At 30.1% G+C, this 15,921-nt stretch overlaps 1 protein-coding gene across 4 annotated transcripts in view; it reads right to left on the bottom strand.

Moving 5' to 3' along the window:
* Window positions 1–7,447: 7,447 nt before the first annotated feature.
* The window catches only part of LOC127709656 (tubulin-specific chaperone D-like), a 117,671-nt gene continuing 109,197 nt past the window's right edge, over window positions 7,448–15,921 (bottom strand). For 2 of the 4 annotated variants that reach the window (XM_052215266.1, XM_052215269.1), the window contains exons 34-37: window positions 12,914–13,023; window positions 10,436–10,514; window positions 8,914–8,970; window positions 7,448–7,672 (exon numbers count right to left, since the gene is read on the bottom strand). In XM_052215266.1, the coding sequence (XP_052071226.1) occupies window positions 8,923–8,970; window positions 10,436–10,514; window positions 12,914–13,023 (237 nt within the window). In that variant the 3' untranslated portion in view covers window positions 7,448–7,672; window positions 8,914–8,922. The remainder of the gene's footprint in view (window positions 7,673–8,913; window positions 8,971–10,435; window positions 10,515–12,913; window positions 13,024–15,921) is intronic. The other 2 variants (XM_052215265.1, XM_052215268.1) reach the window with 2 other exon arrangements.

The following is a 15,921-nucleotide window of genomic DNA, read 5'->3' as shown; positions in this document are numbered from 1 at the left end:
AGAATTATGAAACCTAAAGGGACTTTTCAAGATTTTCCTATAAGTGAATTATTTTGTTATATATTCAAACGAATGAGAGAGGATGGACAACGTATTTTCTGTACTAATAGAATATAAACATTTGTTTAGTACCATAGATTGACAACTAATTGTCATGCAGCTGTCAACAATATGTGTGATATATTGTTCCAAGCATTCCCTAAAGAGATTACTAAGGATCCCATAAAACTGAACGGTTGCCGAGACAACATCAAGAATCTTTTGGAATATCTTAGAAGTTTTACTGCAAAGTCTTCTGAACAGTACACATGAACATCATTTGCAAATTCTCAAATATCATTTATGAAAAAGGTGCTATAACTATTTATAGATTGCCCTCGATATGAAAGTTTAGCAAGACATGAAGAAAATTGGAACGGCCATCTTTAATGTTTTCTCAGAACCGTACATTGATGGATGGTCCTTGACATACCCGATGATATTGACAAACATTAAACAGTCGCAATACATCACAGATGGAGATTGATGAAGATTGACCAATCAGATAATTAGATTGTGTTTATCTATTTAAATAGCAGTATTGAAGTGGGGGCTTCATATACAATATTTACCACAAATCTAAAAATCTATTCTTTTTTTAAAAATTCACTTAACATATTTTTAAGATCGACTTTGCAAACCTCCTGATTATATAAGTTATGGATAGAAAATATCGTTGTGATATCTTTATTGTATATCAATTAGGTCTTTCCACATTTCCGTGGAAAGACCTATTGATTTCGGTCTGATCATCAATAGGCCTTTCTAAATATCCGTGGAAAGACCTATTTATTTTGTTCTGATTATTATACAAAGTATTGGTTTAATCCCTTTTAACTAAACCAATAGGGTCATAACACCTAAATCAATTCCTAACTTTATTTCATTGTATAACACTTTGTCGCACAATTGAATAGCAATAAATAGACTAACACTTAAGAAGTTGTCCAGAAATCAATCCCAATTTTCCTTTTGAAGTATGGAACCTTGCAGTACAATTTCATAGAAATCCATACTCTAATACACAAATTAGTATCATGAAACATGAAAAATGCATGTGTTTGGCCCCGTTTTGGCCCTTAATTACCAAACAGCTACAACAATAACCCCAAAAATAAATCCAAACTTAAAGTTTCCTAAAGTGGAATGGAACCTTGTGCTTAAATTTAATACAGATCTATACAATTATACAGTAAACCAAACAAATCATTGTTTTTGTTAAGCCCTTTTTTACCCTTAAGGATGTTCGCTACTCTGTTTCAAAATAACAAGCTTTTTATAAGATTGTTATGAATTGATAGTATATAAACAAAGAAACTAAAAAAGCAGAAAAAAATGAAGGGTTCGTGTGCTTGTTTTCGATTAAGCCATTGAAAATATGGCGGAAATAATTCTCTCTAGATTTTTCATGCATTTAACATTGGAAACTTTTTTCTTTCAAAAAACGATAAAAAAATAACAAGGATTTTATAAGATTTCCAAAGAAGTCACTTTAAACTAAATGTAATCAAATTATGGAAAGAAAAGTAGGGGTTAATGGGCAAAATATTTAATGGGACTACATGGATAAAACCAGAGGATTCAGAATATCTGGCAAAAATTCATAAACAAGAAGAGCGAACATCTTTAATTCCTAAACAGCTACAATAATAACCCCCAAAACACACCCTAACCTTCCTATAGTGGTATGGAATCATGTGTTAAAATTTCATAGAGATCCATACAGTAATACTCAAGATATTGCCTGCAAACCAGAAAATAGTTGTTTTCGGCCCCTTGTCGACTCCTAATTATTAACAGTATGGGCCATATGACCCTTCAAAAATCAATCTAAACTTTCCTATAGAAGTATGGAACTTTGTGGTAAAATTTCATAGAAATCTATACTCTGATACAACAATTATTGTCCTGAAACATGAAAAATGCTTGTTGTTGGCCCCTTCTGGTCCCTAATTCCTAAACAGCTACGACAATAACCCCCAAAATTAATCCCAACCTTCCTATTGTGTTATGGAACCTTGTGCTAAAATTTTGACCAGAGAAATATCTTTTATACTCAAGTGTGTCTTTTAAAAAACCAGACAAATAGTTGTTTTGGCCCCTTTCTGGTCCCTTATTACAATACAGCTAAGCAATAACCCAAAATCCATTCCAACCCTCCTTTTGTGGTATGGAACCTTGTGCTAAAATTTCTTACACATCCATGCTTTTATACTAAAGTTATTGTCTGCAAACTGATTTATTTTCCATGAACCAGTAAACTGACCATTTTTGGCCCCTTATTACAGAAGCACTATAGGACAATAGCCCCCAAAAACAATACCAACCCTCCTTTAGTGGTATGGAACCTTGTCCGAAAATTCCATAGAGATCCATGAACTTATACTCAAGTTATTGTCTGCGAACCCCAATGTCTTCAGACGTAGAAAACACCATAACATAATCCAAACACAAACAAATTTGCGGTCGTATTAAACCTGAAAAAATGGAACCTTGTTTAAACCCATTGTTTTTCCAACACAGAAAAGTATCAACACAATCAATTATAATTCTGTAGTTAACTTATTTTAATTGAACACGTGACTAATGTTTTTTATTTATCATTTCTTTTATATATTAATGATCACCCACTTCAACTAAATCATACAATGCCTGATTTGTATGCGAATGACACAACACTTAAATACTCTTCAAGTTCCGTTGATGATATATGTGATAAACTTAATTACAAAATAGCAACTTTTAAAATATGGTGTGAAAATAATATGATTTTAGATATTAAAAAATCCAAATCTATGTTGGTTGGATCACATAGGAAGCTTCAAAGCATACAAGAAACACTGAAGATAGAATACAGTGGAATTCTTTTACAAAATGTAAACAGTGAAAAATAACTTGGCATTTTAATCGATGATTGTCCTTCATGGAATTAACAAATAAGCAAAGTATGTACTGTAATTTCAACCAGACTAGGCATTATGTTCCACAAAAAGATTTATGTTTATTTTATAATGGATATGTTCTTCCTTTCTTTGATTATTGCTGTACAATATGGACAGAAACAGGTAATTCAAATATGGAAAAAATGTTAAAATTACATAAAAGGGCAGCCAGAATCATTCTTGACAAAGCATATGATACACCGTCAAAAACTTTATTCAAACAATTAGAATGGTTAACTTTTAAAAAAAGAATCATATATCACAAAGGAATATTAATGTATAAGTGTGTAAATAGTATTGAACCTGATTATCTGTGTCAATTATTTAACAATAACCAAAATGTTAATGCAAGATATTCTTTGCGTTCATCGTACAATAATTGTCTTTTCATACCACGTCCGAGAACAAATTTTATGAAAAAGACATTTCAATATTCCGGTACTGTTCTTTGGAAAAGTATTCCTGTAGAAATAAAAATGATAGAAAAGATAGAACAGTTCAAACCAAGGTATCATAATTTCTTGTTTCTAGAACAAAAAAGCTAATTATCAGATTCATAAACAAACATGTAAAACCAACCAAATAATGATTATCACAGAAATTTATCTATATTCTAAAAATCCATATATTTGTCTTGTACATCATTAAGAATTACGTTCATGAAACGAATCTGTATGTTTTTCACCATTTGTTTTGCATAAAAAGCGGTATGTATGTATATGTATACATTATATTATTGTATTTTGAGTTATTCAGAGGGCATCAGGGGAGATTAGTATTGTACTAACTGATTTTACCCTCTTTAAATAAAGTATTTATTATTATTATATTATTATGATACAGAAAGGGATTCTTTTTAGACAGTATTCACTAAAATGATTGCCAAAACAACTTAGTAAAAGTGAACAGGTTTTTTGTATTATCTTGATAAATGACATTTTTTAAGCTCACCTGGCCAAAAGAGCCAAGCGAGCCTTTCTGATCACTGGGTGTCCCTCCTCTGTCGTCGTCCTTTATTCCTTTACAACAAAAGTGCATACGCTTAAATAAATCGCCTGCTTTACTATTTTGATAACATTATTTACTTTATTGATTTTATGTTTAAAGTCTTAAAGATAAAGGTTTTACTAAATGTATGACATAAAATGTTTTTTTAAAGATTCATTTCATGACAGGGAAGTCAATGTCATATTAATCATGTGAAACAGACAAATACTCCTTACAATTATTCCATACAATTATTCCATACACAAGATATAGTTATCCTATTGCTTATGGTAATTGAAAAACAGACCAAAACACAAAAACTTAACATTTACCACTGAACTATGAAAATGAAGTGAAGGTCAAAGTGTACTAGCCGGACTGACATGTTTACCTTAGAATTATTTCATACACCAATTACAGTTGACTTACTGCGTGAAATATTAAAAAAAAAAGCCATAACATAAACAAGAGTGCACACGCTGTAATGTCTCGCCTTCCTTACTGACCATTGATTGTATGTTGATAGTCCTAAATATAAAGCTTTACTAAAACTATCACGTAAACTTAACATGATCCAAGAAAATGAGGTCAAGGTCGGATAAACCAAACTGGAAATACATGTACACCTTACAATCATTCCATACACCAAATATGCTTTAAATATAGTTGACCTATTGCACATAGTATCTAAGAAACAAACTTAATCAGAACAATTTAATATTGATCAATGAACAATGAAGTTGAGTTCAAGGTCAGATGAACCCTGCCAGACAGACTTGTACACTTTACAATCATTACATGCTTTAAATTTAGTTGACCTATTGCATATAGTAACTGAGAAACAAACTTAACAAGGAAAACCTAAGACTGACTAATGAACCTTGAAAATGAGATCATGGTCAGATAATAATTGCCAGACAGACTTATACACCTTACAATCATTCCATACACCAAATAAATATAGTTGACTTATTGCTTATAGTATTAAAAAAACAGACCAAAAACAAAAATTTAACTTTGAGCAGTGAACTGTATAAATGATGTCAAGGTCATATAAAACATGCCAGACTGACATGTACATCCTTAAATATTTTCATACACCAAATATAGTTGACCTTTTGCATACAGTATAAGAAAAACAAACCAAAACACTTATCTTAAACCACTGAACCTTGAAAATGATGTCAAGGTCAGACGAAACCTGCCAACTAGACATGTACACCTTACAATCATTCCATACACAAAATATAGCAGACCTCTTTCTTGTAGTATCTGAGATGTGGATTTGACCACGAAAACCTAACCTTGTTCACTGATCCATGAAATGAGGTCGACGTCAAGTAAAAACTGTCTGATGTGCATGATGACCTCATACTAAATATAGCTACCCTATTACTCATAATAAGAGAGAAATTAAAAATACAAAAAAATCTTCTTTTTTTCAAGACGTCACTAGCTGAACCCCAAAAATAAGGTCAAGGACAATGGACATATGACAGACGGAAACTTCATAACATAAGGTATCTATATACAAAGTATGAAGGATCCAGGTCTTCTACCTTTCAAAATGTTAAGAAAATTCCTAACGCCGCAGCCACCTGATAACTATTCCTATGTCGAGCTTTCTGCGACTGAAGTCGCAGGCTTTGCAAAAACTTAACGTTGACCTATGAACCATGACAATGAGGTCGAGGTCATATGATACCTCCTAGAAAGACGTGTAAACCTTACAATCATTCCATACACCACATAGATTCATTGCTTATAGTACTTGAAAAACAGACCAAAACACACAAACATAAAATTGACCAATGAACCATGAAAATTAGGTCAAGGTCAGATGAAACATGCTAGATCAACATTTACACCTTACAACTATTTCATACACCAAATACAGTTGATGTATTGCTTATAGTAACAGAACAGAAAAACTTTACATTGACCAATGAACCATGAAAATGAGGTATTAAAAGGTCAGATGAAATCTGCCAGCCTGACATGTACCCTTACAATCATTTTATACACCATATATAGTTGACCTACTGCTTATAGTATCTGACAAAGGGCCTAATGACATACATTTATCCTTAATCACTGATTCATAAAATGAGGACGAGATTATGTGAATTTTGTCTCACAGACATGTAGACTTTACAAGGAACCCATATACCAAATATAGTTATCCATTACTCATAACATTAAAAAAGTGAGAAATTCACATGACAAAAAAAAACTATTTTTTTTTCAATCAGTCGCTGAACCATGAAAATGAGGTCATGGACAATGGACATATGACAGACGAAAACTTGGTAACATAAGGTATCTGTATACAAGGTTTGAAGCATCCAGATTGTCTACCTTCTAAAATGCAAAACTATAAAGAAATAGTTTACATCGCTGTCTTCAGATAGTAATCCCTTTGTCTCGGCTTCTGCATGCCAGACAATAAACTTCTCTGAAACTACTGTCCCAAATTTAACCAAACTTGGCCACAATCATCATTAGGGTATTTAGTTTAAAACAACTTGTGTCAAACGGCCATACTTTCCTACCAACATGACCGACATGGCTGGAAATAGAGCATAGGGTATCTGTTATCTTGAATACCATTTAATATAAATAAAGAAAAAATGTTTAAAATGTTGAGATATACCTATTGCCTATTTACTTCAATACCGTCAGAAGTTTCCTAAAGGAGTTTTTCCACCGAAATGACAAATTTTACCAATTCATTTTCATTTTTGCGTAATATCTTGAAAAATATAATAAACAAGAGAGAAAATTTAAATACAAAAAGTGATAAGCAAGACAAGATCTTCAAACGAGTCAACATAACCGTTATCATTGGCGACTCCTTATTGGAGTTATTGCTTTCAAATTACGGTTTTTACTCTTCTTTTTTTTTTTGTGTTTTTGCCTATTATCTTGAAAACTGTAATAGATAGGTAGACACTTTAATTAGCAAAAATGACCGACATGACAAATTCTACAATTAATTCAAATGGCCAAATTTTTAGTCTACTAGTATTTTAAAAATCAAAACAAAGTGGAACACAGAAATCACTAACATTAACATTAGCCACCAACACCAAAGTACTAAGACAAAACAGTGGCACAAATGTAGACAACAATCAACAAACAAAGCATGGTGCAGATATCAGGACTTACTTTAAGGTCATGTTTTCAAATAAGCGTTAAGTGATTTGATCTACAGGTGGATTTCCATTAGATCTACTCTAGTTCAACGTGAGCAATTTTTTTCAAACTTCTGACATTTCTTTTAAACAGCTCTTAGTAAAATCAAAAAGACTGATCAAAAGAACATTGATTAACATAATGGACACAAAAGGATATGATTGATCAATTTATGTCACAAAATCGCTAAACCTAATAAAAACGAAAAGCAAAGGGACAGCTCTATTATTGATGTTCTTCATCTGATGCATAGTTTTAGTTATATAACAAGGATAAAATGTTATGGTATATTGGTTTTATTCTTTTGATAAAAAAAAAGAGACATCAATAAATACATTAACAAATTATACATAATGTTTCTAATTGTTCACCAAATGTTGCAGTTTTGCAGTTCTACGATAATCATAAGCATGTATTTAAGTCTATTTCATTGACATTTTGCTAAGTTTGCCCTGTGTGGACAAATCCAGTCTTTAGGATTCAAACAAAACTTATATATATCTTGCAACCTGAAAAGACAAATAAATAAATATATCAGTTAAAGTTGCAGGGAAGTAACTTAAAATTGTGCATATAAAAATCAGGTAATACTAATGTTCATATAGCTTCTATTCAAGAACAAAAGTAAATTTCAAATCAGCAGTAAACAAAGGCATAACAATTATGACCATATCATACCAAATATTTTGTAGTCATAATTGTTTTTATTTGAATTTTGTCTAAATTTCCCTCAAACACACAGAAAAATATCAGATATAAAGTGTTCATAAGATTACATTTTCATACATATAGATTCTAACATTGGTGCCAGTAAATTATTTGATTTATCAAAACGAGATAGTTAAATTATCAAATTGTAAAGTCCAAGCATTTGGCAGGACTTTAACATTCGATAACTTAACTATCCACATTGAATAAATCCAATAATGAACGAGTAACAATGTAAGAATCTGTTTCTCTTAATATTATCGAATACATCTTCATTTTTTATAAATGAAAATTCCTATTGAGTGGCTTCCACATTCCTGATTTCTACGTCATACACTTACGAAATTGATGCGCAAAAGTTTTATTTTATAATATGCATTTTCAGATCAAATAGAAGCAAAAATAAATTAAAGACCACTTTTAATCAAGAATGTTTCATTTAATGAGATTTATACTCATTTGTAATAGAAACAACTTGTACAACAATTTCAAATGGTCCAACTATTTCTGCATAGTTAAATTTTTTATAAAGTTGACAATTTCTCTCACACCCGACCGATAGCACATTCCATTCATCCAGAGAGCTGATAAAGTTTATGACCTTTTAACCTAACCAATTATCTACTGAGATTACAACCAACCACATGTTGATAAAATTTATTTAAACAATGGGTTCATGCTCCAAAAGGTGTTAAAATGCCAAAGAATTTGAGAAACAATTCTCTTACATTAATTCCATTTAATAAACAAGATTGAGTTTTGTCTAAGCTGTTCTGAGTTAACCTATTATTTAACCATGGTGATGTCATAAAATTCTTGAGATACCATTTTTCTTTTGAATAAGCTTTTCACAAATGTCTCACCCTGTACTTCTCCAATAACTGGTTTATCATTCGTTTGTTTGGGTTTTATTATTTATTAATTACAATAAAACAACACAATATTGCACTTAGTTAGCCCTCACTTTCAATTGTCCAGCAATGTTTTACTAAAAACTGTCCATTATTAAGAAATGTTATACTCGATCCCAATATTTATCTACCTCTTAGTGTCATCTGTCTGGAGTTTCTGTTTTAGTATCACTAGATTTTGACTTTGTCTGTAAAAAGATAAACAAGAATGTAAGCATATTGTTTTTCTTAAATTGTTTAACATTTCATAGCGGTATAACATGTTACTTTTATTATTCTTCCCTTAGTTTATTTATTTCGTATTTACATTGTATCATAGGTCAAATTTATTTGTTCAGTGTATGTTCACTGGTGTTAATATGTCCTTTGATTGAGTTAAGCTATTTCAGTTGATATTTTATAGTGTCTTTCTATGTTGTGATGTTACACTATTGTTTCAGAAAAAGGGTGAAGGTTTGGTACAATTAAAACCTTAAAACCCGCTGCATTTGTTTGCACCTGTCCTAAGTCAGGAATCTGATATTCAGTAGTTGTCGTTTGTTGATGTGGTTCATAAGTGTTTCTCGTTTTTTTTATAGATTAGACCGCTGGTTTTCCCGTTTGAATGGTTTTACACTAGTAATTTTTGGGGCCCTTTATAGCTTGCTGTTCGGTGTGAGCCAAGGCTCTGTGTTGAAGACCGTATTTTGACCTATAATGGTTTACTTTTATAAATTTTGACTTGGATGTAGAGTTGTCTCATTGGCACTCATACCACATCTTCTTATATCTAAGCATAGTAATATTAAGGAATTATAATTTGTGCCTTTTTTGTTGTATCTATTGATTTTCCAAAATAACAAACAAATTGGAAAAAAGAAAAAAGATCAGGTACATCCTTCTATTTTACTCTTATGACCCTTATTTCCCTTGTTAAACATCCTAGAAGTGCACCTAATTTTAAGTCAGAGATATATAGTTGAATGATAGGGTATGTTGGTGTCTCAACTCACTAGCAACATATTTCCGCTGTCTTCAATATTTAGATACAGTATAGTCGTCTGATCTCTAAGTTTTATGATTGTGTCCTATTTCAGATTTTGACCTTTTAAATGAGAGTTAATTCGCATGGATGATAATGCATGCTTAGCAAGAGATGTTTATCATGTTAACACACCTGGTGTGGCTTCTTTTGGATATCATGCAATTCCCTCAGATTTTATTTGTTACATAGATTTGTTTCTTTTTAATCAATCTCAAAGATTGGAACATTGGAAAATTACTCTTGTTTGTAAAAAATAAAAAATTAAGACCCTTTTCTATTAACAAGAATAAATATTGGACATTTTTACAAATCCCCTCCAAAATATGCCCCCTCCTCCCTATTAAGCTTTTTTTACAGACAAACAAGTCTGTGGTTTTGATGCACAGAAATTTTCCAATTTGAAGATCCAACCTAAAATCAACACCCTCTCCTGACAACAAAGTGAGAGATGGACGAGAAAAAAAAAACATTATACCATCAACAACTCTGCTGCATTAGGGAATAAAATGCTATAACAATTTTATTAGGCAAAATGTAGTGTGTCTCATGCTTTATTATCTTTTAAAATTTACAGAATCTGCTATCAATTAATAGATATTTAAAAAAAAAAAAGGTTACTTATACTTTACCACAACAACAGGTTTCAGTATGCCTATCATATCACACAAGTCATTTCTAATCTTTCTAATCTCACTCAGATCACTGTCCCTGAAAATATTAAGACATTTCATGGTTTTAGTTTGTATATGGAAATAGAATATTTTTGAATGAAAGGGTTTAATCATTATACTTGTGGTTTACATATAAAATCGGAATATTGCTAATACATTAATCAAAGCATCGTCAATGTTGTGATCCAGCCAAATTCATAGCTATAGTCTGATATTCTTTCTGACCATATTTTTTTCAATATTTTTTTCTCTTTTCATTTCCAATTTTACTGTAAAATTTCTATGTTATTGTCCAAAGGTAGGGAATTTCGCAATATTGATGCAAATAATTATATATTTATTGATATTTCAATTTTAGACTCTGTCAGATTTTTTTTTTTATAAATATTTGCGATTTAATGGTATTTACAAGAATGGAAAGAGAAATTGTCAAACAAGTAATATATTTTTTATATACCATAAGTAATAACTGGCTTAATAATTTCCAGATAGAGGCCTTGGAACTGCACTATCTCAACAACAAAAATAAAAAAAATAATAACAATTTTTTATCTAAATTGGTGTTCATTCTTCATTAAGAAAAAATACATTTCCTGTATTCAAATTTAAATGTACAAATACCTAATGCTGAGATATTTCCAATTACTGTTAAATAGCAATATAATGGGATATAAATGTAGAACAAACAAATATTATTGCAGAAAATGCTCAGGTAAGAGTTATGCAATTTTGTTTCAACCAAATTTCTGATAATTGTAACTAATTAATTAGAACTTGATAATTGACTTATGTCAGATGATAATGACACTGATTTTACAAGTGAAATAAAATTTGCTTGCATTTTTAATACACATATTTTTTTTTCTTTTTTTGTCTTTTCTTTGAAAATAAAAACCACTTTTGATTAATCATTCAGTTAGCCAGCAAAATTAACAGAATATTTTAATGTAGTGAAGATCAAAATAAATAATACATTTGTAGGTTTACTATTGAGGTCAAGAATGTGTGTATTGAGTTAGGTGTGTAATAAATTGCCATAAAATTGTGTCTATTTAATTATGTAACAGGTCATGAGATATTAACTGTGGTGAATTAAGACTGGGGTTGTTTCCAATTAATACTTGCATTTTTGAGTGTAATTATTTGAATATCATGACAGTTGATAATCATAGTGACTCTTACTTGCCTATGGAAAGAATTGGAGTAATACCATTTCAAACAAATGTGGGAATCAACTTAGATATATTAATACACATGTTGACCAAAATTTCATTGAACAATATACTCACACAAGCATAAGATACTAATATAATACTTTCAAAATTCTTATCAACTGATTCAATTGATGTACAAATACTTTTTCAAATTAATTCATAAATAGTAAATCATTATAAATTTTGATTTACAAAGGAACTATATGCAAGTTTATATCAAAAATAAAAGGGTTGTTCGACCAATCTTTTCTTTATTTAAGGGCAAATAACATGTCAAAAGTTGGCAGTTGATAATTAAAATGGTTTAGAAAGGTTTTGCAAGCACATAATTAGTTTCATGATATGTCTTCAACTTAGTATACGGCACCATCTCCAAAACCAGAGTGATCGCATAGATTCAGCATGGTTGAATCAAAAATCAGACCTTTAATCTCAATAGTAGTTCTAAGTTGTTTGATATGATTTTTGTTTGTTTGTTTTGTTTGTTTTTTTTTTTTTTTTTTTGTGTTTTTTCTTCTAAATTTACATGTTTTAAACTCTATTAATTTTTGTAAAGAGCCATTCTTAAAACTGAAAGACTTACATTTGAAACCCCAAATATAGCAGAATAAACAAAATACACCGTTTAGAGCTGTTCAAAGGGAAGTCTTGGCACCTTTTAACCTGCATATTACTGATCTCAAAACTAATAAATGTCCAAGTATAATGCATGCAAATTGAATCATAAATATATTGGTGGTTAACATGGAGAAATATTGTATTACATTTAATACAGTGAAGAATCTGCTTTAATGCATAATCAAATCTAATTGCTTTTAGGACACATCAAACTAATAAAGTGTATTTTAAGATAATATGTTGGCAATATTAAATCTTCTTTTTCCATGTCTTGCAAACAATTTGTTTTCCTCCTCGCAACACTATCATTCATTTCAAAACAGGAAAACAAGGGACTGTTATGAACTTGTAATAATAACTGAATTTTGACCATTGAAGAAAGAAGCACAAAGATTTAAACAAATAATCAACTGATAATGGTAAGTTTAAACCAGGTGAGAACATACTAACTGTGGTTTAAAGTTATTACACTTTTACATGTACATGTCAAAATTAAACTCTGATAAATATATACTAGTCCCAAATCAAATTAACAATATGAGGAATATGTTTATGAGACAGCTTCCCAATATGAATATAGTTGTGCAATGAATATAAAGCATACCAGACAGTTTCACTGAGCATTGTCATAACATCATCTAGCACTTCATCAGGAACTACATCATCATACGTCACCAAGGCTTCATACAGCTTGTTTGCAGTAGTTTTCCTCACCTGAAATGTATATATATACATATATATGTGTTTGTTAATACATATTTCCTGTCTTGATGAATAAAACATAAACTTTAAAACAAACTTTTATATAATGATATATAGCTGGGCTGTAAAGATATATTACAAAACATCTTTCTTAATTTGTTTTCTTAGCACCTTTCCTTCTACTGTAAAAGATGGCCTTTAGAAATATTGTGATAACAGATAATGGTTATTCTACTATTAACATTGTGCTTTCCTACTGGCTTTCCTGTTTTCGTAATTATATGAAGAAGTCTTCATTAAAAAACATTCTTAAAAAAACAAAGTGTTAGTGAGCACTGAAAAGTAAAGATTGCATGCATTGTGCAGTCGAAACTAAAAATTAAGCATTGCATTCTCTTGTTTTTGAATTTTTGCCAGATATTCGGAATCCTCTGGTTTTATCCATGTAGTGTCATTTAAAAATTTTGCCCGCTAACCCCTACTTTTCATTTCATAATTTTATTACATATAGTTTCAAAAGCCATATTTGAAAATCTTATAGAATCCTTGTTATTTTTTCATAGTTTTTGAAAGTAAAAAGGTGCCAATGTTAAATGTATGAAAAATGTAGATGAAATTATTTCCTGCCAAATTTTAAATGGTTTTATCTCGAAAACAATCACACGGACCCTTAATTTTTTTCTGCTTAGTGCCTTTATTTATATACTATCAATTTATAATAATCTTTTAAAACATCGTAGCGAACATCCTTAACACTGTTACACCAGAATTATGAACAAAATGACTGCAATAGATACTACACAACTTAAACAGACACCATCAAACATTTGTTAACTAAAATGATATACCTGTGTCTCCACTCTCTAGTGACACATTTTTGCAGTCTTGCATCTTAAGATATAAAAATAGACATCTAATCTGTAATTTTACAGTTGGTGTCCTATTCCTAATTATGACACTTTGCCTGATTGTGGATTCACATGGTGGATAATGCGTGTATTGCAGGAGACACCTACCTTTAAGAGTTTATGTAATTTATCACTGTTTAAAAGTTACATACATTTTACTGTAAATGATCGAGTATACACAAATTGATATGTAAACTATTTTCATCCAAAAGGTGAAAAAACTTTATGTATAAAATCAGCCTTTTGAGTATACGGAAAGATCAAAAGAATGTGCATATATAATTAGGTTCTCTGTCTGCATAATACTTAAATTGGCAAATCTACATGTCATAACTTTTGACAGCACAGGAATGAGTGACCTTTTTTTAAAAATGTTAATAAATAACTATCTTGTCATTGGTGATATAACCCAAACATTTGGCATATAATGCAAAAATAAATCACATTTACACGGATATTTGAACAAATATGTTTTAAAAAAACTCTGTTGTACCATATCACATCTTTCAATTTTAGCATGCCACAATGTACATCATAATCTACTTCCATTGTGTATATTTTCAATTGTGGTACTGATAATTGATATTTATTTGTAATCAATTATCTGTCAGTTAATAAAGTGTGTTGACAGTTGTTTACATCTCCAACATCACTATACAGAGTTATTTTAATGTGTATTTTCCCATTTAGGGAAAACTATACACAGTGAAGATTCAATCTACTTTTTGTTTCATCAAATCGAAAAAAATAAGTGACATGAAAAAAACCTGATACAATTAATAGTCAATTCAAATATAGCATTTCACAAAACTACATCATATTATTAACAAATATAAACATTAATCATAAATCTAAATATCTCAATAAAGATAAAAGTGTAATCAATAGATATCTTATCTGGCACAGTAACAGAATTCAATATTTTCATTTAAATGTTTATCTTTAACCTAAACAGATATTATAAATCACGTCTGTTGTAACTTCCTGGTAGCCTTCATTTTGAAAAAGTGAAGACAAATAATTATTTCATATAACCAGCTGAGGTGATTTGCTTAATTGGGAGGTAGATATGTTTTCTCACTTTACTCCACAAATTTAATTTGAACATATTAACTTAAATCAATTAAGGCATTAAACATTTTATAATTAAGGATAATGTTAAATATTTAAAGAAAAAAAATTTGTTCTGCATTTTGAAGAAAACTATTCTGTTCTCATTTATCATTTCTTCGTGTATTTTAGATAAAATATTTCAAATTTGATAAAAATAATTACACTTCCACTTGTATGGAAAAATAGAAACTCTCTGTCAAGACTATAAAATCATAGCTAAATATCTTGATTTGAATCTCTGAGTCTCAATATAAGAAGTTCATTGTCAAAACTACTCCATCATATAACTTCTAGCATAACAATAGTTACTGGAGGAAGTGGTCCCAACTATTCTTTATCAGGTTGCAAAACCTGTTCAAAATATCAGAATGTATTCTTTTTACTTGATGTTTTTGTGTGGACAGAATATTTTGAGTTTTCTCTTAAATTGATAAGTTATTATATTCAAGAGATACTATAATTTAGCTTGTTCCGGTGGTTACGCGGATGGTTGTACCATAAAGCTAGCAAAAGATGGGAGACAACTCTAGAGATAATTTTTTCTTTTCTGATTTTCATGCAGTATAACATGTATAAGGTTCACTCCTGCCAAACTCTTATCTCAAACACACTTATCATTAATACGTTAATATTGAGGTAAAATTTGATACTTACAATTATTCAAATTTTAGTAAAATAGTCATTCAAAAAAATCGAACATGATTGTCGTAACTTAAATGTGTAATGGTCGTGACGTTAACTATTAAATTTTCGAAGATGGTTGTAACCGACATGAGATGGTCGTCACTTTTGAAAGATGATTGTAACTTAAGTATTAAGACAAACTTTTATCAAAGTATTTTAAAATTACTGTGCACATATAACCATGTTAATAAACTCAAATGTCATA

This window comes from Mytilus californianus, unplaced genomic scaffold, assembly GCF_021869535.1.
Source record: "Mytilus californianus isolate M0D057914Y unplaced genomic scaffold, xbMytCali1.0.p SCAF_7, whole genome shotgun sequence".
NCBI classification, from domain to species: domain Eukaryota; kingdom Metazoa; phylum Mollusca; class Bivalvia; order Mytilida; family Mytilidae; genus Mytilus; species Mytilus californianus.
Note: the sequence above shows the minus strand (reverse complement) of the source record. Positions and strands in the feature narration are given on the sequence as shown.